This window comes from Antechinus flavipes, chromosome 3 (assembly GCF_016432865.1).
Source record: "Antechinus flavipes isolate AdamAnt ecotype Samford, QLD, Australia chromosome 3, AdamAnt_v2, whole genome shotgun sequence".
In the NCBI taxonomy this organism is placed as follows: domain Eukaryota; kingdom Metazoa; phylum Chordata; class Mammalia; order Dasyuromorphia; family Dasyuridae; genus Antechinus; species Antechinus flavipes.
Genome location: NC_067400.1, coordinates 284,089,240 through 284,117,162, shown reverse-complemented (window position 1 = coordinate 284,117,162; position 27,923 = coordinate 284,089,240). Strand labels below are relative to the sequence as shown.

The following is a 27,923-nucleotide window of genomic DNA, read 5'->3' as shown; positions in this document are numbered from 1 at the left end:
TTTATATGTGTATACATATACATATACGTAAAAAGAAGCAGCTAGGTTGTATAGTGAATAAAGTACTGGGCTTGAAGTCAGGAAGTCTATCTTCTTGAGTTCAAATTTAGCTTCAACAATTACAAGACTCTGGTCAAGGCATTTAACTCTGTTTGCCTCAGTTTCCTCATTTGTACAATTAGCTGGAGAAAAAAAATTTCCAAGAAAATACCAAATTGGGTCACAATGTGTCAGACGTGATCAATATGACTCAACAATAATAAAATATGCCAGGTACTTTGCAAATATTATCTTATTTTATTCTTTTAACAATCTTGGGAATTTCTGCTTTATGATTGAGGAGGTGAGACAGAAGCTGAGTGGTTAAGTGACTTGTCCAGGGTCACATAGGTAGTAAGTGCAGTAGATTTGAAATCAGGTCTTCTCAATTACAACCTTAGCCCTCTAGCCATTGTCTCTGGGGAAGAATTTTCCTATTCTGAAGTAAGTCCTGCCTCTGCCTCTTTGTTTCTCCCATCCTTTCCCCATCATAAATTTGTTGGAAAAGGGGTCATATTCCTTGAGAAATCTGGAAATTTTATGTTGAGGTTTAACACCGTGTAGGATTCTTTCTCTTTGCCCTGAACTGAACTAATAGCTGCAGCACATTTGCTTATCTCTTTGGGGTTAGATCTGCTGCTGTCAGCTTCCCCACTTGTTATCCAGCTGCTGGACTGCTCAGTCAATTGTGCAGAGATGTCAGTTCCATTAATAACCCAGGCAGTACTGGCAGATAGCAGGGGATGGGTGAAGGGGAAAGAGATTGTCTTTAACCTGGTACTAGGACTTGTCATTTTCCAGATCCTAACATAACTGTGAAAAGCCTAAGTGAAGCTAACATCTAAACCACTTGTGATGAAAACTCACATAGACCCTAGAGAACACGAGAGTCAGATATCAAGAAAAGGGAAAAAAGGAAATGCATTCATTTAAAATTTTAATAACAGCTAAGATTTATGAAATACTTGGAGGTAGCCAGTGGCTCAATGTATGGAGCATGGAGTCTGGAGTCAGAAAAACCTGAGTTCCTATTGGAATTAGACACCTATGAGCTCTGTGACTATGGGCAAATCAATCAACCTTTGCCTGACAAAAGGAATCCACTAGAGAAGGAAATAGCAAACCACTCCAATAGCTTTGCCAACAAAACTCCAAATGGAATCACAAAATATTGTCATGATTGAGATGACTGAATGACAAACAACAAAATGTAGAACTTAAGCACTTCATCATTATTATCTCATTTGGTATTCATAATAATACTGGCAGATGAGTGTTATTATTATTCTGACTTTACAGATTGATAAACTGAGGTAAATAGAAGCTAAGTGACTTGTACAGCTGGTAAGTGTTTGAGGAGAGATTTGAACTGAGGTCTTCTGGACTTCTGTCCTGGAGCTCTGTTGGCTATACCATTAACTCCCTTGTTTTAGAGTTAAAAAGTCAAAAGCAGGGCCCTGTGAGGAAGCAGTGACCACAAATTTTCTGAGAGAACATCTCATAGTTTTGCAAAATCAATTTAATTTTTGTTTTAAATGTTATTGGTCCTGTGTGTCAAAAAGACTGAATTATCTTTTAAAAAAGTACATTTTATAAAAGGATTGATCCTTCAAAGGGAGTCCACGTTGTACTTCTCCTCTGTGCCTTTCTTCTTTTAGACCCTCATTACACTGGAGGGATAGAAACAATTTTATTCATGATAATCTTGGAGGTATATGAGTACTGACTCAGAACTGACTGGTGCAGTAAGCTGTATTCAGTACTTTTGTATGGTTACTGAATTATTTGCTTACCCTAGAGATATTGTAATTGCCTCTTCCTCTACTTAGCCACCTGAGAAATAGGTAATAATGATTCTTTTGTCTAGAATTAAACAATAAATTCTTGTCAATATAGAGATAGTTAACCAAAAAAGGAAAATTATGTTATTTTTCCCATATGCCCATTTACTCAATGAACTCATTTAAACTAGAATAATATCTATCCATAAAGCATTAAAAAAGACCCAGCCTTCTTATAAGTTCCCTTATACCAGAATTCAAATAATTCCCAGAGTAAGAAATTTGAATTCCCAGTTTTGATAGTCATACTTCAAATACATCGAAGGTTAGTCTATTTATCTTTAATATAATGTAAAATATTTTTATTAAAAATAGAGCTAACATGTCACTTTGGAAGTTAGCTATGTCTTATAAAGGCAGTAGATATGCCGAATTCTCCATTATCTCCCTAATTTGCTTATAGATATGGAGTCTTTGGGGATAGTTTGTATTCCTGAGAATATTATAAACCCACAACTCCTTAAGAGTCCATGCTATATTTAGATGGATGCTAATCATTATTTGTCATTGATGATAATGCTAAGTCTCTTGGTTCTCCAATCTTGATATGGTAAATATTTTGGTGCTAGCCCCCATACTAAGAATATCCCCAGTCTATTTAAAAGTACGAATATAACTTTGGGGAGCAAAGATTTGATTCCAAGTACAGCCATCAGATCTTTTTGTGGTGGCTTACTTGAATCATAGTTATTATTCCTACTGCCTTAATTAAATCAAATAGCTATTATACTTATAAAGCCACCTCTGTACTTTTATATAAATGCTATATTTCAAGATAGAGTAATATTGGATGAGCATCAGTCCTGGAGAAACTAAGTTCAAATCTGATCTCAGACATTCACTGTATGACTAAACTCTGCCTAAAAAAGGAAAGAAAAAGAGAAAAAAGAGAATGATATTCTCAGTTGTGCAAACCACAGGAGAAGGCATTGCAATGATTTGGCCACTTGAACTTTTAAATTGTCTAGAAGACAATTTCTGGTTTTAAGCACTTTGGGAATATTTGGGGCAGTAGCTAACCAGATAACAATCTACAATATTCTAGTTCTTTAATATACACATGTATAGAAGAATTGGGCCTAGTTTGGATTAGAGGATTCAGACCTACAAGCAAATTGGAATCAAGTGACTTGCTCAGGGTCACACAGATAGTATGTGTTAAGATATCCAAGGCTAGATTTGAACTCTACTGCACCATCCAGCTGTCCCCTTTACTTATTTATTTGAAATTTGATATGTTGTTACTCACGGGCACATAACATACTTTGTCTTCATCATTATTTACAATTATAATAATAGTCAACTTTATATAATCCTTTCAAGTTTTGTAAAATAGGAGGGAGAGACAACATTATCAGTGGATAGAGAATTCATCTCAAAGAAAGAGAACAGATTTGGAAGACAGAAAGGTAGAGGAAAAGTGGACCTCTGACATGTCCCTAATTTCCAGTTTGCTTCCTCACAGATTTGGGAATATCACCTATGGTGAAATTAGGAACTTTTGCTCATTTGAACTGAAATATTTTACTCCCAATAGGAGAACCCATTCACTTTGTATATTCTTTGAGCTTATCAAATCTATATATTTACTTTGATTTTAGTTTACTATCTATTTGAATAAATGAGATTTTTCCTTGGGGGGAGGGAGAACAAGTCTCAGGATCAAGAAGACCTTAGTTCAGGTTCAGACATGGATTGGGTGTATAACTTTGAACAAATTATTTAATCATTCATTGCTTTATTTAACTTTTTAAGACTACAAGTAGTAGAGAAGGTGCTGACCTACAGTGATATAGTGAGTTTCCTTTCTTGAAAAGTCTTGAAGGATATGAATTTTACCTAAGGAATATTTTGGTTCTCACCCAAAAGTTTTGGTATGATGTTTCATTATTTTTATTTTCTTTTTTTGGAAGAATTCCTAGGAATTTTCATTTTAGAATTTCAGGAGATGATCTGTAGATTCTATTTTTATTTTATCCTCTGTTCTAATAAATATAGGAAATCATCATCTATTATTTCATGAAATATAACCTTTTTTTAAATTTAATCATGGGTTTTTAGGGAATCTGATTATTATGAAATTTAAAAATGTCTCCTTGACATGTTTTTGTTTTCTGTGTCATTTATTTTTAATATGAGATAACTTACATTTTCTCTAATCTTTTGGTTTTATTCTATTGTTTCTTATTTTCTTATAAATCCATTGAGTTCCATTTGTTCCATTTTATTTTTCAGGAAGTACATTTCTTAAATAAAGTTTCTGCCTTCTATTCTAAATTGTTTATTCTCCTTTCAATTCTTTCCATCAAGGCTCTTAATCAATTTAGATTTTCATTAAAAAAAAAAAACAAAACAGAAAACTTCTTGCTTGATTTCTTGAGATACTTTTGATGTCATGGCCAAGCCATTTTTTCCCTTAGGAGATGTAGTTACTGTGAAGTTACTCTCTTTTTCTGTGTGTACCTCTTGGGCATATTTTATTTATTCATAGTATTCAGTGCCTTCCTGATTTTGGATTTTTTGCTAAGATTAGACTCCTGACCATCTTGTACTTTGATTGAAACAGGTTGTGTTTGGTGTTGATCTTGATTACCTGACTTCATGCCACTAACTTCTACCTTTCCTGGTATGTCTAGCATCTCAAGCTTCAGGTTTGTTTAACTATGCTTTCCCAGGCTTCCCTAGAATAGAAGGTCTGTAGAATTTTGGCTTTCATCTGGACTTTTAAGAATTCTGGGCTTATTAGGATCAGAAAAAGGTACTTATTGTAATTTCTCTTTGGGAATTTCTCTTTGAGTGTTTTAATCATTATTTGGCATGGAGTTATTTTAGATCTTTTTTGAGTATATGTGAGAAAGCTAAGATCCTCTCTGATTAAAGCACCTTAGCTAGAAGTTTTAATTGTACTACTTTAAACCTAATTTGCAAGATGTGGATAATAACTCTGGCTTACCTCTGTGGGATGAGTGATTTGTGTAAATCAAATGATACATCAGAGCTGAAAATGCTTTAAGTGTTCATAGGTATTGCAAATATGCAAGTTATTAGTACGTATGGCTGCATCTTGAACTACATCTTATCTTCCTTTTTCCAAATATAACTGTGTGTTTAATGGATTAGGCAACTTCTTACTATGGGTATGCTCAGTAATACCAGTCATATTTATCTTACATTTATGGTAGGGTTTGAATGAATTACTGTAAATAAAGCATTTTTTAAACATTAAAGAACTATCTGAAGTTTGATATTATTATTAACAAGAGTAGTTATTAAAATTGGGGAATCTACGAGATTTTGGGAATAGAACAATAGACTCTGAGTCAGGAAGACCTGAATTTAAATTCTTCCTTAAATACTAGCTATGGAGTTTTGGCTAAAGCCACTAAAGTCACTAAATTTTGATCAGTTTTGGTTTGCTTATATGGGGTGAAATTAATACCTATCTAACAGAGTGAGGATCAAATGAAATTTTATAAACATATATATGCATTGGAAACTTTAAAGAATTATATGAATTTTAGCTATTACAAGATAATAATAATAAAAGCATACATTTAATTCTTTGACTAGATGTTATAGTGTATGCTCTGAAAAATAATACAGGTGAGTTTTTTAAGTCTGTTTATCCAATAATATTATCAGAAACATTTAAAAATGAACTTATTTTAAAATAAACATTTTAAAATGAAAAAAAAAACCCTGCATTTATGTGAATAGTCATTTTATTTAAATTTTTTAAACAGATAAAGGTTTTCCTTGCCACCCCTCCCTTATTGAAGATCAGTTATTTAGATGTTAGAGGTTCAGTATTTATATGATTCTAGTTTGCTTGAAGAAAATGAAGGACTGAATTGAATACAGTGGAATCCCAGCAAGGGGAGGGGCTCCTCTGATGATGATTCTCCTCTCTAGCAGTAAATGCCATGCCAGCAGCTCTTTTTTTTTTTTTTTTTTTGCACTGAAGCTGGAGAACAATTTATTTTGTAATGTGGGCCCAGACCAGGGAAATGGGGTTTCCCTTGCTTATTTCAGATGGCTTTTGGCCTCATTTTACCCAGACCCTTAGGGACTTTAATTTCAACAGTGGTAGGAAAGAACTCCTTCCTCCTTTTCTTATTAGGTTAAATCTTTAATAAAAATTAAATGGCTTTGTCAGCTCTTACACAGCAGCTTTGATGAGAGATGAATAATTGATGATGGCATTTAGGTCTCTGTTTACAAATAGCCTATACCATCCCTAACTTTGGTTGGTTGCTTTGCCCTGAGTATAAGTGGAAATTTAGGCTTGCCTCCTAAGATTGCCTTTTTAGAGCTGGGCCATGATCTGCCTCAAAACTTGGCATGTAGGCAACCCACAAGAACCACTTCTGAATAGAGTGACAGAGAAAAGATTAGATTTATGTATGTTTCACTATTCATTTCTGAGGGTTTTTAAAAAAAAAAACCAAACCACTGAAATAATATAATGATCTCTATATCTAGCTTGAAGACCTCAGCCAATTATATGTCCAATGATGATGACATGTGAGTAGCAGACGTTTAAATTCTATCACTTTTATATTAATTGGAGTTGTTTGCAAATGAACACTGAAGGCCATCCAAAGTTTTATCAATGTCCATGGAAGGTTGTCCCGTTCCCAGGGACATTTGATTGACTGTACTTAAAAAACTGAACTTTCAAAAAGTGAATTACTTCATCTTGTGTTCTACTTAAAGCATCAGAGGAGGGGTTGGATTTTTTTCTCCTGTTCTTCCGATGCAGTTGCACTTCAAACACAAATCTAGATTAGACAATCATAGCTCTACATCTAGAAAGTTTCAGAGACCATTTAATCTAACCCTTTATGTTACAGGTGAGGAACCCCCGTTTAAATCCTCATTACTTGCAAGACAGCTGGGCACCTGATAGCTTCCACTAAATCAGGTGTTATTAAAAAAAAAAAACTTTTTTTTTTGGTGTAATTAAAATATAGTGATTACAGCAAAGGGTTATGCAAAATTTAAAAGCATGGCAATACTTAATTGAATCAGTTATCTCATTGTTTTGGATATACCTAAATTGTAACTCTTCAATAGTTTGCCTCCAATGTAATTCTTGCAGATATCCTTTCATAAATTCTCTGTAGTGGGATCATGTAATATTCTGGAATGCTTTCTTTTGATCTCTTGACCTTGCATGATACCAGTGGAGTAGGCATCTGTTGATTGGTCATCTCTTGCTATATGACTGGCCCAATCTTCTTTACTGGTCATATAGCTCTCTGATCTCTCTTAGGTTGGTTCTCATGTGTACTTCTATGTTGGTAGTATGTTGGAGTTTACTCAAGCCTACTGAGTGTCTTTATATTTCCTTTTGGGTGACCTAAATTTTAATTCTTTGGAGATGATGTTATTCATGTCTTATACCCACAGAGCATAGCTTGAAAAGTGTTGATGTTAATAAATGGACCTTTGTTTCAAAGAGAATTTTATAGTTGGAAAAGTACTCAACGATTTCCCAAAGGTAATCTAGCTTGCTCACCTCCTCCTGCTCATGGAAATAACATAGTTAAAATTCCATTAGCTGGATCCCTCACACCTGTTGTCACCTAGCTACTTCAGAAAACAGTTAATAATGGTGTGAGCACATGTGGCCTGTGTGCTTCCAAGGCAGGTGGGATGGTAGGGAAGCCATGGGCCACCTGAGGAGAGGATAGATCACTATCATCTCTGGATCAAGCTTCATTTTTCATGTTAAATCACAATTGCCATTCTTCATTTCTCCTCCTTTCTCTTTGTATCATTTCTGGCCTGAAATGAAAATCTGCAACCCAAAGAGATGTTGCTTATATGTGTGCAGTTACTGCACCAGATGGTATTTGAATCTTGTGTTTTCGGTGAAAAATGAAAAGACCCAACGCATGCACCAATGACTGAAGGTTGAATTAATCTTTATAATTAAATGGAGTATTACCCTGCTATGAATGATTTTAGCTTTCAAACTAGATTTCATGCTAATTTTTCAGTGAATTGTAATTATATTAACATGGATTTTTAGAAGTCTCAGAGTGCATAAAAGTAGACTTTGCCAAGCTACTGACAGAAAAGTTAATGTCAGAACTTTTATGTATTCATCACCTCTTTGTAGGTTTTTGAAAATTTTCAGATAGTGCATTTTGACTGTGATTTTTACTTGCAAAGTGCTTTCTAATGACATAGCTATCTAATAAGTGATATAAAATAGGTTAGAATTAGTGTAGAGATTAATTTATGAGGTGTTGGTGGGAAACTCATGGAAAGTCGTGAGACTGAAGCATTCTTTTCATAATTCCACGTGGTTTTATAATTGAAATGACCTGTTTTTAGAGTTGAAAACTTTAGAGTTGAAAGATTATCTACCTAGCTCCTTTAGAGATTATCTAATTTATTGGGGAGAGTGGGCTCAAGCTTAAAGGGCCAGTTATAAACAATTCCCCCCCCCAAAAAAAAAAATCGCTTCTGAGGGATTATTGATGGGTATGTTGCTACTTTGCATTAATAACACACACATCAGTGGCTGGGAAAATTTGCTGCTTGATTGGTTGCAGTGATGATGGCTGATAATAAACATGCTGACTCTTCTGATCTATTAAAGATTATTAAGTTGCTCCATTTCTAATATGCCCTCATCTAAAAATAGGAGAGAATAAACTCAATGATACTGGAAATAATAATTGTGCCAGATCATTGTTTCATATGGCCTTCTATAAGGCTCTTTCCCCATCAGGAAGCTGCCACCAGTTCTTGCCACAATCTCCACTAGGAAAGAACGATTGATGTAGGCAACTGGTCAGTTAATGCCTTTTATATACATATCCATTCACTAGCTCAAAAGGATTTTCTTTTCATTGCCATCTACAGGCAGGAAACAATCCCTGAATACCTATGCATTCTTTCTATAGAGGTAAAGTTTCTTCATTCTATTTATTGCATTTCAGAATTTCAAAAGCAGTTAATCCCCTTATACACGTTCCTGAGATTGGGACCTCACTGACTAGTTCCAAGTTGTAACCAAAGTTTCCTAGGAAGACCTCTCATTTAGGAATATACAGCTCTTCTCTGTTACAGTCTTGACTGTACAGCTAACATGGAACCTCAGATTTCAAGATAATTGGTCACAGAAAGCTTGGCAACTATTGGCTACTCTATCAATTTGATTATTTTGATCTTCACATAGGCACAAATAGGCCTGGAAGTATAATGCTAGAGAAACTGAGCAAGACAGAAATTAGAGACTAATTTAATAGTTTATTAAATGGAGAAATATACTGGGACCAAATGGATCTTGGTCCCAGGGCTGGACAAAACTATCATCTCAAAGAATCCAGCAGTGAGCATTAGACAGCAAGACTCTTTTATAGGATAACAAGAACAATGACATAATGGGGGAGGTACCTGGATGGGGATAACCTAATGGGGGGAGGCACCTAGGATGACACAATGGAGGGAGGTACTGGAGAGGTTACTAATATTCTAATGACATCTAAAATGAATAAACCTTTATCCTATCAAACATTAAGAAAGAATGATTATAGCCTAAAGATATAAAACCTTTATCTTATCAACCACTTAAGAGGGAATGATTATAGCCTGGGGTTTTTGGGGTAGAGCAACTGAGGTAGACCTTTATCTCATCAAACATTAAGAGGGAAAGGTTATAACCTGAGGCAGACTAACTAAATGGGACAATTAGGGAAACTAGGTCAGGACATCAAAAGGAAACTGTGGCACAACAGAACCTTAGAGATTCTTTAATCCAAATTCTTTTTTCTACAGATGAAGAAAATGAGATCCAGAGAGATTGCATGCCTTGCACAAAGTCGTGTAATAAATTACTACCTGTTATTTGAGCTTCTAGTCTAGTGCATTTTCTACGGTGTTATGATTTTTGTTGTTATATTTTGAGCTAGAAAAGAATGAGTGTAAGCATCCTTGCTCAAATCTCTCTATTCATTCAGTGTACAGCAAGGATAGCTCTCCCATGATCATCCTTTCTCTGCTGCTTTTAACCCTTGGTACTATAAATTAGGCCTTTAAATGCATAATTCCAGATATTAAGATTGTTTAATCTTGACTACAATTACTGAGAGTCAAAACAAACCAATCCATTTATGGATAATTTCTAACAAACCTGAATTGTCACAAAATTTATACCTTACAACCTGGCTGTGATACTGAGACAGAAAAAGAGGAGTAGAGTTTCTGATGATGTCATGTAGCTAATACATGCATTCTCTAAGGCATTTGCTATTTTCCTTTTCCTTTCCCCCCTCCCCATCTTAAAATTCATTTAAAGTGATTTAAAATTGGCCAACCTAGTTAAAACAATTATTGAAACCAAATGGGATAATAATGCTTGGCCAGTTTCCTCACAGGGGATGGTAATTTGTAAGCCCCCAAATTAAGCAATGTCATGAAAGGCAGGGCTTCAGAAATCATTGCCTATTGTATTATTTTATACGATAAAAATACAATATATGATTTTATACTTTGAGGAAAGAGAGGATGTAATTTACCCATGATCACCTTAGAGCTTTTTAGTTTACAAGTGCTGCTCTCTCAAGATTTGTAAATTAAGACAGAAAAAAAGCAATATATATAGGTGCCACAGTGAATATTGGACTTAGAGTCAGAAGTTGGATTGGAATCCTACCTGAGACATTTGCTAGCTCTATGGCCTAGGATATGCCAGTTTTAGTTTCCTTATTATTTAAAATTATTACTTATAATGGTACTTACTTCATAGGATCATTATGAATATCAGATGAAATAACACACATTGAATTTTACAATGCTATATAAATGCTGTTCTTATTCTTACTTATATAGGGTACCCATTAGAGACTTTATCAATATGTGAAGCTAAAACCAGTTATTGTTGGATCCCATTTTTCCTTCTCTACATATAATCAAACACAGTCATGGATAGTTTGGGAAAGGGTCAGTGGGAACACTACTGATGTTAGTTTTTCTAAGTGAGACAAGTATTTTTTTAAGGTTGTTAAGGAAGTTTTTCAATTATTGATAAAATTTAATAGAAAAGGTTCTCATGCAGTAGGAATGTAAAATTGATGAGGGAATTACATTTATTCAAGTTCATTTCTAACTTCTCTTTTGTTTAAATAACTAATTTGACATCTTGTGGAGATTAAGCACCTGAAAAATTCCTTCAAGAAATGCTATGCATGTGTAGGAGGCATGGAGTTCATGTGTTACATATGTTTTTTTCAAATCATGTGAACCTTGCCTTTTAGAAATAAATGTTTTTATTCTACTTTGTCGATTTCTTCCCCACTCCAAATACTTTGATGTTTATTCTCATCCCCAATAAAAAATTTTAAAGGGCAACAAAATTATTCTTTGCTTTTAATAGGTGTTGGTTTCAATAAAAATCCAAGTATTTTAGCATGGCTTTAATCTTTTCTACATTTTATTTTATCTTTTTAATAGTACTTTATTTTTCCAGTTACATGTAAAGATAGTTAAAACATTCATTTTTATAAGATTTGGAGTTTCAATGTTTTATCTCTCTCCCTCTCTTAACTCTCTCTGAAAGACATAAAACAATCTGATATAGATTATAATATGTTCTATCATTTTAAACATATTTCCACATGTCATGTTGTAAAAGAAAAATCAGAACAAAAGAGAAAAGCCATGAAAAAGAAAAAGTAAACAAACAAAAATGGAAAAGACTATGTTTTGATTCACATTCAGTCTCCATAGTTCTCTCTCTGGATATGGATAGTATTTTCCATTCCAAGTCTATTAGAATTGCCTTGGATCATTGCATTGCTGAGAAGAGCCAAATCCATCATAGTTGATTATCACATAATCTTTTTGTTACTGTATACAGTATTTTCTTGGTGCTGCTCATTTCACTCAGCATGAATTCATGTAATTCTTTTTAGGCTTTTTTTGAAATCAGTCTACTCATTATTTCTTATAGAATTCCATAACTTATTCAGCCATTCTCCAACTGATGGGCATCCGTTCAATTTCTAGTTCCTCACCATTACAAAAAGAGCTGCTACAATGTGTCTGTTTTCCTCTTTTATGATGTTTTTGGGATAAAAGACCCAGCAGAGATACTGCTGAATCAAAGGGTATGCACAATTTGATAACTCTTTGGGCATAGTTCCAAATTGCTTTCCAGAGTAATTAGATCAGTTCACAACTCTACCAACAACACATTGGTGTTCTTTTTCCCACATCCCCTCCAATATTTATCATTATCTTTTCCTGTCATCTTAGCCAATCTGAAAGATATAAAATGGCGAATAATGATTCAGAGCACATTTTTTTTTCATATGGCTACTTTTCTACATTTCGATGGAATTTTAAATCATTTTGGGAGGCATTGTAATACAGTAATACAATAGCATTTTGAAAGCATGTTAGACTTGGAGTCAGAGGATCTGGGTTCAAATTCTAATTCTAATGTTTTCTTGTTTTTTTATTATTGTTATTTTTTTTTTAATCCCAGGCTAGTTATTTTCCATTCTGGACTTCAGTTTCCTCTTCACAGAGTGAGGGTTTGGAATTAGATGGTCTCCTATTCTAAATTTACTACATCTTTGTTGTACCTATTAGTAGTCCCCATTCTCTTTTTCTTCTTCAATTAAACAATAACAACAACAGCAGCAACCATAGGAACAACAACCACTTTGAGCACCAATTATGGGGAAAGAATATTATAGACATGTGAAGGTATCTATGTTGGAAGAATTCAGTAAGACCTCATTTATTTATGCTCATTAATATAATTTTTTGACAGTTTAGGCTAGGCTGAAGTTCATCTTTGTACTATTCAGGCAAAAAAAAGGTTTTATTGAGCAAGTTAATGGAGTGCCCTAGAGTGGGAGGACTGTGCAGTTACTTGAATCAGAGAATGAAAGGCGTCCAAGACATGTTAATTGTTTCTATGGAAATGAATATGTCTGATTACAAATGGGCCCTAGGTATTCATTAAATCAGACCCAGCTGGACCTTTACCTGGAAATACTTTGTGTTTAGTTAGTGGGGATGATGGTGTGCATCTGAAATTAATAAAATAGTTTTTTGTTTTTTTTTTTTAAATCCTACAGTTGATTTTTCTTTGGTATCTCTACTGGCTACCTTTTACCTATCTTCTTAGACTTGCATCTGGGATTCAAGAGCTGGGGACACTATGGAGCTAAGGTAGATAGGAGCTGCAGTTGTGCGTCATTAAATTTGGAGCCATGCAGCTGAAACAAATGAAGAGCCCTCTTTCCCCCTTTTGGTTATAGTAACATCATCTAGCTTGGGGCTGGTTTTTGGGCTCATTAGATGTCAAGAGACTGGAAATGATTAAAGATGGAGAGGGATTAGAGATTTTACATATGATATGGGAGAAAATTGGATTTCATGGTTAGGTAGGAGAAACAAGTTTAGTGGAAGTGAGAGTGATGTCTATGAATATATATGTATATGTGTGTATATATATATATATATACACACACACACACACACACACACACACACATATATATATTATGGAAGCCTGTGAGTGCCAGGGCAAGATATACAGGAATAACAGTTACCTGGTTTCTGAAGCCTCCTTCCATCTTCTTCTTAAAATTCCTCTTTTTTCTCTTTCCCTCTTTCTTCTTCCCTCTGCTTTCCTCCCTTCCTCCCTTCTTCCTTCCCTGCCTTCCCTCTCTCATTTTGCACACATTATTAATGCCACAAAGAGAACACCAATGAAAGTCTGATTATCAGATTTTTTCTCATCCATAAATGAATTGGGTGTTTTCTAAGATATTTCAAATTCCATTTTGGGAAGAGAGTATTCCAGGACAATGTATATGTTAATGAAAGAGAACACTGGTGACTGAATGCAGTAAGAAGATGACTATTCACATCCTCAGGAAGGACAGATGTTGTTTTACAGGTGAAGTATAAAGGATTTTGTAGGCCTCATTCCAATTTTGATGTTTATTCTAAAGAAAAAAAATAATCATTTCAATGTGTAATTGTAGTTAGCAGTATTAATTGCTATTTCTGTTCAGGTGAATGACAATTAGATCATATTGGTACAGTGCCTTAAGGTCTGCAGAGCCTTTGTTTCTACCTTGTATGTATCTAGTGAGAGGGATGATATAAAAATGAGGCGGGACAGAAATAAAGATTGGAGATTGCCTGTAATCATGTGGCTGGTGAGATGTTCTTGGATCTGATACCTGGGCCACATCCCATGTTCTCCCTTTACAACAAATAAAAAGACACACACATCTCTCCTTATAAATCCCATTTGTAAACTGGGTTTTATACTTCTGGGTACAATGCTCACTGACTACTCAGGAAAACTGTCACCAATCCTAAAATTGCTATAGCCACATGTATGTTATATAGTTCTCCTGCTGTTTCAGGAGAAAGAATGAAAAACTTGCACTTAAAATACAAATATCTTTCTTTCTACTTCCCATTTTCCTAGAAAACAGACTCATGGATGAGGAAAAGATGTATTGTTAGCCACTTAGGGTGAAAAAATGAAAGGTTTTACTTCTCTCCCAGATTTTTGAAGTAAGTGTAGAAAGAACATTGTCTATAATATTAGATCTTTTTGACATATTGTTTAGTTTTGCTGATTTCCTCCCCCTCCCCCCTCCCCCTGCCCCTTATTCCTTCTTTTCTTTCTTCTAAATTTTTTTCTTCTAAAATTATTTCTTATTAGGAATAGTCCTCAGAGGGATTTAGGGGAAAATCAAGTAAGGAAAAAATGATATCAATATATGTATTTTTTAAAATAGAATAAATGGTCTTAAAATAGCATTTTTTCCTGTGGCTTTCTAAGGACCCTTGAGTCATAATCAGGAGGGTATCTGCAGCAAGCCACATTTCCATATATTGGATGGTCCATATAACATATATATACACACATATATATAACATTAACATCATTATGACTTGTCTGCCCAGTGATAAGCCACATTTATGATAATACTATTCCCATTGCCCTCCTCAACTCATTTCCTATCTCTATGATGCCCCCTTTTGTAAAGCAGGTGGAAAAAAAATATGTGGGATTAAATTAAGTTTTTCATAGATTCATAATAAATCACTGCCATTCTTCTTACCCAGAAATGAAAATCTGATTTGTTTGATAACAATGTTACTGCAGTGTGGGATCTTGATAGCCCCAAAGGATATTAATGTTGTGAAAGTTTGCATTAGTTCTCTAGCTAATTATTAGAAACACCATTAGCTGGGCTTAGAATGATAGATACTGAGCACAGTATTTAAATATCCAGTCATTTGGTTGCCATTTCTTTTCTTTCAGAACCTCTTGCTGACATATATTCTACTAGTATTGACTGATGTTTACTGCTTAGTACAAAATAGAACTCATCAGTGAAGCTATTGTGTGCTTGCTTATTCCTGAAAGTTGCCCTGCAAATTATTTCTAAAAGGGCAATCATTCATCAACTGTTGTATTTTGTTTCATGTGTTGGTTAAATTAAAAAAAAATGTTAAGAGGCTCAATTATGTCGAAGCAACACTAAGGCTGTTTAATTAAGTAATTAAAGTGATCAAATTAAAATATATGCAAGACATTGGAGATTTACCTGCCTCATTTAAATAGCCAAGTCAGTAAGAATTAAAACAAATGAGTTTTCCTGCTTGCTTTCTTGAGACCGTCTAATAGTAGACGGCTTTGAAAAACTGAAGTAATGCCTTTAAGTTATCCAGTCTTTCAAACAGTTCAGTCATCTGTGTAAAAACAATATGCCATTGGGTTTCACACTACAACAAACTAAGATTTTTTTGTAGCATATTAAAAATAATAAAAAATAAAAATAATAAAGTGCCTTATTCTGAAATTCTGTAAAAAAGGAACAATTGGAGAATTTTGCTCCTGTAATATACTCTATTTCAGTTTTCACTAATTGGTCTGTTTTTAGGAATCCTGGCTTAATTTTTTGTTGCTCCAGAGTTCATTTGTTCTTCCTTAATCCCTTAATCTAAGTAGGCTATGCTGGTAATGTAGTAGAAAGAGTACTAGCTTCAGAAGATCTAGATTTAAATCCTGCTGTTACAATAATGGGAAGGGTATTGGTGGTGGTTGAGTATTAGTGACTTAAAAAATGTCACCTTCTAATGATATTATGTCAGTTTCTTCATTTGTAAAATGCTGATGATAATACTTTTATTTCCTACCTCACTGTGTTTTGGGAAGGGACAAATGAGACAATATATGAAAAAATGCTTTGTAGATCTCTAAGTTTTTTTTTTTTTTTGTAGATGTCTGCTATTACTATTATTAGTAACAAATTAAATATAAATGTAGAATTCTGTTTCTGATCTGTGCCTGGAAATGACCTCATTGGTTGGCTAGAATGACCAATACCTGTGAACTAGGGTAAACTATAAACTATATAACTTGGCTAGTAGTCCACTAGAGGTTTTATATAACAAGGAGTAGACAAGAATCCCATAGGATAAAAAAGATAGGAAAAAACAAACAAATAAAACACTTATAACAAATATTTATAATTAAGCAAATTTAATTAAACTTCCGCAATTAGTTAAGTCTGAAAATTCATGCCTTATTCTGTACCCTGAGTCCATCCCTTCTCTAGTAATCCTCTGGAATCATGGTTGATCATTACATTGATCAGAGTCCTTAAGTCTTTGAAAGTTGTTTGCCTTTATGATGCAGTTATCATAGAAATTGTTGTTCTCATTTCATCTTGCATCAATTCATCCACATCTTCCCAGGTTTCTCTGAACCATTCCTTTCATAATTTATTATAGTACAATAATACTCTATTACTTTTACATACCATATTTTGTTTAAACATTATCAAATTGATGGGCACTCCCTTATTCTCTAATTTTTTCCTATGACAAAAAGAACTGCTATAAAGAATTCTGTATTAATGGGTCATCTTACTGTTTCTTTGATCTTTTAGGGGCAAAATATTTCATTGTGTACTTACATATATTTATAGCAAGTGATTAAGAGATTATGATTTTCCCATGAGTACTCACATATGTGACCTGGGTTGGAACCTAAACACCTTCACCCACTGGGGATGATCCATTGAATGTTGATGAATAAAGGGTCAAATCATGAAGAACTCAAGTTGTTATGCATTTCTCGGATGATGGGTGAGATGAGGAGAGACTAAATATTTATGCCCACACATGAATTATGCGACTTTTCTTGATGAATTTCTTGCTTCCTTACATGTCATAACAATGCAAAAAGGGTTATGTGATTTACAAGGACTGTGCAAAATGTGATATATTCTTTGCAACTTGAAATAGTGCAGAGTACTTAGAGTTGGTCTCCCAGAGTGGGTGATGAAAATGCACCATTATAATTCATCAGCATGCTCCAGAAGAATTATGCTCTTCAGGAATTTTGTATTTATGTCCCAACTTTTATTTTTACTTTTGGATTTTTATCAGTTGCTACTATTATGCAGGTTAGTGCTAGGGAGAAGCTATAAATACAATAAAAATATAATGGTAAATTCTCAGTATATTGGAGCTTGTAAAAGGAAGAAGCTGAAGGAGTTTTCTCCTGAGGTCTCTTACAGGGCTAAATCCTAGGAACTAATGTTGGAAAATAGGACAGAAAGCTCTTATGTCAAGGTGTTCATGGAGATTGCTGCAGTATTTTGAAAGACAGAATTTGATCTATGTTATGTCTGAGTCTGTGTAATAATAACTTGTATCCAACTAGGTTCTGTGGTAGTCAAAAAATTTCGATTGATGTTTGAATTTTAAATCTCCTTGCTTTATTGTTTATTGCTGCCATTTGGTGTTTGCATTATGTAGCAACTTTAGGTCAGTCTTTTTCTTCATCTTTAGTAATAAAGGGTGAACAGTAAAGGAAGTGAACAAAACTCAGAGATTCTGTGTTGCATTTTCATTGGAGCAAAAACTGATATCTACCACTAAGTACAAGGGGACAGATTTCCTACTATCTTAATTCCATCTCTTCTGATCTTGATATGAATTGACTATTGTTGAGATAAAAGGTTTCAAGGATACTATAATTTAAAATAGATGCTATTTAATATCTCATTTTGAAAATAAGATCAGTTTTAAGTGAATCACATTTCTTATTCAATATGTTCATAACAGTTTAAGAATTTATTTTGGATCTCATGGGATCTTGGATGAGCTACTTCTTTCTGAGCCTTGATTGTCTCATCTATGAAATGATGGAATTGGGTTTGATGACTTTGAAGTCCCTTTCAATTCTTCCATCTTGAGAGTCTATATTTCAGTTTATTTTGGAGTTCTATACTATGAGTAAGGTTTTAGGAGGCTTGTGAGAATCTCATAATTTTCACTGAGTTGTGTGGAAACTCACAAACTTAATGACCACATTGTCAAGTTTTAATAAGTTCTCACTAAATGTGCTTAAGTCTAGTGTTTACTACAAATTTCCTCAGTGCTGTCACACATTGATATTAATTTCTACTTTTGAATATTAAGGGGCTATTCCTATATAAAGAATGATGAAATTCCTTAAAATTTTCAGATGAAAGTCACCCTTTTGAATACACTGCACTTTTTATTACAGATGATTTAAATGATCAAATTCTGTCTTTCTTTTTCTCTCTCCTTTTTCAAGGCAAGAGCTGTTCTGGCAAAGGTTGGCTACCCCAAGTTTATAATGAATGATACTTATGTTAATGAAGACCTCAAAGCAGTAAGTGTTAAATTTACTGTATTTTTTCCTGGCAAGTTTTGCTGGCTTTATTTCTTTCAACTAACCCAAGTCCAAGCAATTAAGTGTGGTTGTGCCAGAAAGCACTGACATTTAAATTCATTATTTGGCTTGATAGAAGATGAAATTTGCCAAACAAACTTAGATCAACCTCAAAATCAAGGAAGTGTCAATATGAAGGCAGAGCTAAGTGGGTACCATGAAACACAGTTGGCATGTTTTCACCTAGTTTAATCATTAAAAATTAAATATGTCCAATATTTCACAAAATAGGTCCTGTCTAATTTAGCCAGATAATCATATGGACTTTTTAAACAATTTTTTTCCTATTTGTGTCATCATATTGAATTAATTGTGATTAATCTGTCTACACAGAGAGAGTATCATTAAATTTTATGAGTGTTTTGGCAACTTAAGTGCATATATGTCTCAGTAACTCAATATCATTAATGTTATATATCTATAGCATATTATATAGAGGTTATGGAAGAAAAGATATTATTTTTAACTGAGTTTTTTCAGAGAAGAGGATTTGTGCCCATAACTATCACATAAATAAATTTATAGCCCCTGTCATTGCTTATTTTATATATAAATTTCTGCAGTTTTATAAAAGTTATGACTCGATTTCTTACTAAAAACAATGCCTCTTTCCTCAAACCCTTAAGTATTATTTAACCATAATAAAAGATACTTTTGAAGTAAGTATAATATTTGAGGTAAAATTTAGAATTTTCTTCTTGTGAGATGGTAGTGTTTATCTTTTAGGTCAAAAGTTTAAGCTTTTTTAAAACCAGAAAGTAAGGAGCAGGTAGATGGCACAGTAGATAGAGCATGGATCTGGAATAAGGAGGACCCGAGTCAAGTCCAGCTTCAGACACTTAACCGTATTAGCTTTGTGACCCTGGGAAAGTCACTTAATCCCAATTGCCTTGCAAAAAACCCAAACAAAAAACCAGAAAGGTAAGAAAATGTCTAGGAATCTTTGGAGGATAATGGGACTTCACATTGCCAACTTTGAGATCACATTGAAATCCCTCATCTCCTAGATAAGGAAATTGAGGGCTAGAGAGATTAATTAATCTTTCTAAGAACACAGATCTAGTAGATGGAAGAGCTAGGATTCAAACCCAGTTCCTCTAACTTAAAATCCAGGCTCTGTTTATTGCACCACAAGATGTCAGAGGCAAAGGATTTATTGGATTTAATTAAGAATTTTCTCTACTGTGCTCCCAGATGGGCAATACAAAGTATCTCTGATTGCATCAGATGACAGTAAAATAGACTTCCCAAATCCTCAAACTTGGCTCTCTTTAAGAAATGCCTTTGTGAGTTTATATAATTGAGCCCCTTTATATCATGGCTCACTAGTACACATTGATTTGGATATGCCGCAGGTCAGATCATTTCACCTGAAACACCAGTACATATTGGAAAAGACGAAAATAATGCAGCTAGCCCATCAGGTGGGTATTAGTCCTGTTTTCCAGCATGGGGTTCAACTCAATACAACAAATATTTATTCAGTGCTTACTATTTTCCTGGGACTATGTATCTGGATGGTAGGAAGTACATTGCTCCAGTCTGCTTGGGGGTGGGGATGGGGAAAGGATAATTGATAGTAGAATCAATCACAAATTCATGACTAATTTTTCAAACTGTATTGGTTCTCATCATAGTCTCGTAGATTTAGAGCTAAAAGGGATCTTAGAAGTCATGTAGTATGGTGTTCTCTTTTGATGATCAGGAAACTGAAGCACAGAGAGGTTCTGTGACTCCACTGAAGTATGGTAGGAGACAGAATTAGGAATTGAATCCTAATCTAGGATTCTTGAATGCCAAATCCAGAGCCAATTCAGTTCTACTACATTGTTTCTTCTCTTAGCTGATCCAAGAAGAAAGGCATAATGTTAAATAAGAAAAAAATTTGTGTACCTTACTGAAGGGTTAATTGGGATGAAAAAATATAGTCTAGTTTAATTTTTTTCTCAAGAAATATTTCAGTTTGGGGCAGATAATAGCACAGTGGATAGAACACTGGTCCTAGAGTCAGGAATTTGAATCTGGACTCAGACACTTATTAGCCGTGTGACCCTGAACAAGTCACTTAACCACAATTGCTTCCAAAAAATTAAAAAAATATATATTTTTGATAAATGTATTTGGTACATATTGGTCTTAAAGACAAGCAAGTCATTTGAAATGCTCAATATAGGTTTTCATTTTTCTCTTGAAATACTAAATTGCTTATGTTGCCTATAAGCATTTAAATAGAAGAATATTTAAAAATAAAAACTAAGAGTAAACTAAAATTAGAAAGAAGCAGAATTTTGGAGTAAATGAAGAGCCAACTTCCAAATTAGGTTCAAGTCCTGCTTCTAACATATTCTAGCTGTGTGATCCTGGGCAATTAATTTAAGCTTTCAGTGAGCTCAACTAGTGGGTCTCAAATCTTTTGATCTCAGAACATATTAGAAATGGATATTAGAATGAAATTATCTTTAGTTTTGTCCTCATGTCTTGGAGATTCTCAGTGTTCCCTGAACCATATTTTGAGAATGGATACTTTCAACAATTCTCTAATTCTGCATCTTGTAGAGAAGGTGTTGATCTGCATTGATAGAAGGAGTTTCTTTACCTGGAAGTCCCCCATACAGAAAAACTTGCAGGTCTACTCACCATTCCTAATTTTTAAAAAGGCTTCAGTAGGTGTTTTGGAAATAAGCAATCCCTTTTCCCTCTTCACTTTTTATAACATTAACATTTTCAGATTTATTTCTGAGCATGATTTAAAATGAATCAATTTGGAATTGAGAGACACTTTGCAATAGCAATGCTTTATTTGTTTTATTATACTCACTCCTTTTTTTAAAGAACATTCATAGTCTTTTAATATCTTTTAGTGAAACTGACTACATTTCCTTTCACTGATTATGTCCTTGTAACCTCTGAGGGCAATAGTTTTATTTTTCCATTTAATCTTTGGCATTTTGCTCTTGGCATCTAGATTGGGATTTCCAAGAAGGGAAGCTCCTTGTTACACTGAATTTTGTGATGCTGTTAGCTGTTTCCTAGGAAATGGTCTGAGCTTACAATTAGCTTCACAAAGGTCATTCAATTGAAAAGTTGAAAGATGAGATTGATTGAAAGTCATTACCAACTTGGCTTGGATTTTTCAACAATAACTGAATGATGGAAACTCTTTAAAACACTTGTACTTTGCAGTATTTAAGCAATGATTTGTTGTAGATAATTGATGACTTCAGAGTATAACTATGGTAAATATGTAACAAAGTTTTGGAAAAATACCTTGAAGATGATATATCCCAAGTATCTAAAAATAGTTTCTATATTTTATGATTCTACTTTATTCAAGTGGAAGATTTACAATAACTCTAGTAAGATGGGTCATCTCTTATTCACAATGGAATAAACTCCAAAAATAAATTAAGGAAAATGTAAGACAATTGAGAAAAACTACAAAGTTCATTATTAACTACCTCTTCTATCCCCATATCCAACCTGTTTCCAATGCTTGTTGACTTTACCTTTTACAATATCTCTCACATATGTTAATTTCTCTTCTCTAGCATTTCTACCACTGGGTCATTCACTGGGTCATGGGTCATTCTTGGACTGGATGAAATAGTTTGATTATTTGTTATCCTTACTCTTCAAGTATTTCTCCACTCCAGTCCATCCTTCACATAGTGGCCAAATTAATCTTCTTCTAGGTCAGGTCTGACCAGGTTATCTCTTTTCTTTTCCCAAACATTGGTTTTTACCAATTGGCAGATTCTGTCAGATCTGACCTATTTGGTATGGCATTGCCTCCCAACCATGATAAGGTATTAGAGTTAGAGACTTTCATGGAAGGAAACAACCTCTAATGATAAATATAGGAAGGCCAGGAGTAGACTTTTTTATAGTCAGAATAATATTTCCTCCCTCCCTTTACCCTACTGATTTGAATATCTTTATAGTAGTGTCAGCTTGATCCAGAAAAGAAGAACCCTTCATAGAAATCATTGTGTTTTGAACTACTAAAGATTAAATCTGAAGCCAATTGATCAAGATGGAGGACTAGACATTTTCTCTGATCCCCTTAATGTGTCTAAAATAGAAATTATATATAAAAGATAAAGTATCTTCAGCTGTTTTCATCATATGGGACATTCAGAATCCAAAGGAAAGTTTAAAAAACCCCACCAAACTAAAATAATCCATGAATTAATGCCTTGAGCTCACTCAGCACCCCTCTTCCATCTTTTTTTTTTTTTTTTTTTTTTTGCTGCCAGCAGCAAGTCTACATTAGCTAATCCAAAGATCCAACATATGAACCCACAAAAAAAAGAAAAACCAAACAAAAAGATGGGCTCCCAAATCTTGGTCACACTTCTTTCTCTATTGCTAGGGAGATATTGACTCTAGTTTGCAGAAGCTTGCTCAAGTTGTGAGAAACAGGCAGGATTGATGCTCTGGCAATGTTTTAGGTGAAGCTTGCTGGACCACATAGCCAGTGCCCCTTCAGGCAGTAGTATGTATTGCAAAAAATTTCTTCAGATGTGGGAAAAGAGTAAAAGAAGCAGAACATGTGTCTAAAATAGAGCTTAACATCACATCATATACCCGTTGCCCTTTGTGGAACGTAAACTAAAGAAATAAACCCTATAGCATCAGTAAGGTAGCTCTTTAAACTACTGGTGCTGGACCAGAGAACTGAGGAATAGGGAGAGCAGGACAAAATCAGAACTAGAACTCATCACTCTGTGTGTGTGTGTGTGTGTGCATTTGTGAAGAAAAGAGTTCAATATTCAGTAGGATCAGTTTTATAGACACTTCCCCATCCCAAATCACTTGTGGCAAACAGTTATCTTAGTGATCCAGGATATGACCAACATGAGAAAAGGTTGAGAGTCTTTGATATTCAGTACTCAAGGAAACCATTACCAGAAAGGAGGGTATCAGAAAGTGAGTAATAGGAAAAAATGAGGAAGGAAAAAAATCCTCTTCTTTGGAAGAAGAAATCTCAAAGTCTTTGAACATAAACAGATAAATCAACAGGGAAAATTTTAACATCAGGAGGAAATATAGCTTCCAGATCTTGTAAATGAGTTTAGGCATCTATGAATAAATACTGCAACACAAAGAAAAGTGATGCAACACTTGGAGAGATAGTAGGCCCTGTGGAATTTGAGAAGGATATGGAATCAAAAAATGCTATTTCTGAGAGGTTTAAAAGAGAAATGAAAATTATGAGAGCTGAATTTAAGTCCTACACAGGAAAAATAATGGTTTGAATAGAAAAAAAACATGGATTCTGAAATCATAAATCTCTCTAAAGAAACGAGAGAACAATAGAGTGGGGCTATAAATTATTAAATTATTAAAAGAGAATGAACTGAAGTAATTGAAAAAAAAAGTAGTACTGTGTTTACTGGAGAAGAGAGAAAAACATAACTTGAGAAAAACCCAATATTAGAGACAAATAGAAGAAAATATAAACACAATGCTCATGGGACTTCCGGTTAAGATGGCGGAGAGGAGGCTCACAGTTGCATAAGCTCCGCGCTTTCTCTCACTATCCACTTCATTACAAGCCTCTGAATCAATGCTTGACTGAAAAAAACCCACAAATAGTTACCAAGAGAAGCCATCCTTGAGATCCGCCAAGAAAGGTCTGTCTTTACTGGAGGGCTGGGGCGGTTTTAGATCGGGCGCAGGCGGCGGGCAGCGGCAGTGAGAGCACGGGAGCAGACTGGAGAGGGGGTGGGGAGTGATCGCAACCGTCTCTGCGGGGAGAGCTTCGCTACAGGTTTGGAACCTGCAGCAAGTCAACAGCCCAGCAGAGAAGCTAAAAACACCGGGGCTGAAGAACACAACCGCAAACAGCTGGAGTCTCTCAGGACCTGGCCGCCCCCCCCTTCCCCCCCCTCAGTGACTCAGCACGCTTTGGGATCTCAGAGCGCAGGCGCAGCACAGTCCTGCTAGTGCCTCACTGCTGCCACCTGCAGTCTGTAGAGGAAGCTCGATAACACACCCAGCCCCCCCCCAAAGAAAGACTCCAGTTTTTTCTGTTTTTCTTTGGTAGTTTGTCTCTGATTAATAGACAGAATGAGCAAGAAGCTGAAGAGGACTTTAACCCTAGACAGCTTCTACACAGATAGAGAGCAGACTCTAAATCCTGAGGAGACTAAAAACAGGCAGTCCCCAGGTGATTCCCCAAAGGAGGAGATCGTCTGTTCCTCAGCACAGATGAACCTCATAGAAGTGATTAAAAAGGCTCTCACAAGGGAGCTAGAAGAAAAATGGGGAAAGCAGAGTGAGGCTTGGCAAAAGGAGAAGGAAGCTTGGGAAAAGGAGAGGGAGGCTTGGCAAAAGAGCCTGGAGAAGTCAGTTAAAGAGAGAGTGGATAAAGAAGTAAAATCCTTGAAAAATAGGATTAGTGAACTGGAAAACAAAATTGGCGAAATGGAAAAAAATTCCACAGAACAAAAGAACTCAATTGGACAATTAGAGAAAGATTTTAAAAAAGTGAGTGGAGAGAATACTTCACTGAAAATCAGAATTGAACAAGTGGAATTGAATGACTCGAGGAGACAAGAAGAATCAGTCAAGCAAATCCAAAAAAATCAAACAATGGAGAAAAATGTGAAATACCTTCTGGGAAAGACAACAGACCTGGAAAACAGATCCAGGAGAGACAATCTGAGAATCATTGGACTCCCAGAAAAACATGATGAAAAAAAAAAAGCCTGGACACTGTCTTCCAGGAAATTATCAAAGAGAACTGCCCAGAAGTCATAGAAACAGAAAGTAAAATAGACATTGAAAGAATTCATCGATCACCCACTGAAAGGGATCCTAAAATCAAAACACCAAGGAATATAGTGGCCAAATGCCAGAACCCTCAGATGAAAGAAAAAATATTGCAAGCGGCTAGAAAAACCCAATTCAAGTATCAAGGAGCCACAATAAGGATCACCCAGGATCTGGCAGCATCCACATTAAAAGATCGAAGGGCCTGGAATATGATATTCCGAAAGGCTAAGGAACTTGGTATGCAACCAAAAATAACTTACCCAGCGAGAATGAGCATCTTTTTCCAGGGATGAAGATGGACATTCAACGAAGTAAGCGAATTTCATCTATTTCTGATGAAAAAACCAGAACTTAACAAAAAGTTTGATCTACAAATATAGAACTCAAGAGAAATCTAAAAAGGTAAAGATTAATCTTGGGAACTATATTTTGATTATATAGATGCATAAAGAATACATGTATACCTTGTTCTAGAAATTGATGTGGAAAGGACATTGTACCAGAAAAAGGGTAAAGTGGGGGTAGTACATCTCATGAAGAGGCATAGGAAACCTATTATATCTGAGAGAAAGAATGGAGGGGGATGAATATAGTGGGTATCTTACTGCCTTCAGAATTGGCTTTAAGTGAAAAATCTTAAGACATATTCAATCTATGGTGAAACTTCTCCCATCTCATTGAAAAGTGAGAAGGGAAAAGTGGAAAGGGAAGGAATAAGTTAAGCGGAAGGGAATACGGGAACTGGGAGGGAAAGGGGTAAGATAGGGGGAGGAACTCTAAGGCGGGGGGAGGGACACTAAAAAGGGAGGGCTGTGAGAAACAAGGGGTGCTCACAAACACAATGCTCATAACAATGTAAATGGATTAACAATTCAGTAAAACAAAAAAAAATAGATTGGGTAAGGAAAAAAATACACATTACAATCTGTTGCTTAAAAAAACCACAATCTACAATCTGTTGCTTACAAATTTAAAAAATAAAGACATATACAAAATGAAATTTAAAGAATGAAGAAAAATGCTATGCATCAGGTACATCCAAAAAATCAGGAGTATCAATTGTGTTATTTGAAAAGTCAAAAACATTAAATAAAATGGATAAACAAAGAAATTACATTATGATGGAACTATAAACAAGTCAATATTAATTAATAACCTTATATGTTCTAAATATCTTAGTATCCAGATTCATAAAGAAAACATTAAGTTACAAGAGCACATAGACAGTAACATAAAAGTGAAAAGAGACTTCAATATCTTTCTCACAGTTCTGTATAAATTTAATAGAAAGATAAACAAAAGGGAAAACATGAAACTGAACAAACTTCTGGAAAGACTGGAGTTTAAAGATATGTACTCTTTATAATGGTATGGAAAAGAATATATATATTTCTTAGCATCTTAAAAACAGAGAGCCTACAAATAAACCAACCTTAAATAAACACAAAAGGGGAGATACTAAAAATCAGAGAAAAATACATTAGAAGCAGAAACCCCATAGAAATGATAAATTAAGGTATAATATTATTCTTTAATCTGATCCACTAATCTGATTAAAAAGAATAAATTAGAAAATCAAATCAGTGAATCAAGTAAATGAGCAAAATGGAATCACAACAAAACCAGATGAAATAAAAACATAAGAGAACCTAATATACAGTTATATGTTAGCAAAAAGAAATAGAGGAAAATATCTTCAAAAATATAAAATATCCAGGTTATTGGAAAGCCAAAAAGAGATCTTAAGTAATCTAATCTCATAAAATGAAATAAACCTTGCTTTAAGGAAATTAATAATAATGATAATAAAAGCCAAAATTTACGAGCAAAAATTTATGATACTATGCTAAGCATGTTACAATTTTTATCTCACTTGATTTTTACTCTGAGAAGTAGATTTTATTATCATCCTCATATTAAAATGAGGAAACTTAGGCAACAGAGATGAAGTGACTTTCCCAGGATCACTTAGCTAGTAAATATCTAAAGTTAGATTTGAACTCAAGTTTTCCTGACATCAGATCTATATATGTATGTACACACACACACACACACATTCTATATAACAAGAAATACCCATTGTGCCATTTAGCTGCCTAATGAAATACCACTAAAAGGGTTGAGGGGATCAATCACCACCATCCCACCCCTTACCACCACCACCACTACCTCCTTCTGGATTTACTGGAGAATTCTATAAAACTTTGATCAAACAAATGGTACTTCACAAATGATTCTCTGAGGAATCACTGAGGAAGAAAGCATTTGAAATGCCTGAAAAGTAGTTGGAGATGCAAGATAGAAAGTCAGCAGATAGATTGGGACTAAATAGGTAGATCTGAAAATCATCAACATAAGCATGGTAATAAAATCCAACGGAACTGATGAGATCACCAAGAAAAGTAATATAGAGGTAGTAGAGAAGAGGATCCTGGAGCATTGAGGGATACCATTAGATTAGTGATACAAGGATAAGAATTGTGAAATATTCT

General features: G+C 34.6%; 1 protein-coding gene across 1 annotated transcript in view; it reads left to right on the top strand.

The window, feature by feature from the left end:
- PHEX (phosphate regulating endopeptidase X-linked) overlaps positions 1 to 27,923 on the top strand; it is a 264,136-nt gene that overhangs the window by 160,956 nt on the left and 75,257 nt on the right. The window contains exon 13 of the mRNA XM_051985113.1: positions 18,514 to 18,591. Within this exon, the coding sequence (XP_051841073.1) occupies positions 18,514 to 18,591 (78 nt within the window). The remainder of the gene's footprint in view (positions 1 to 18,513; positions 18,592 to 27,923) is intronic.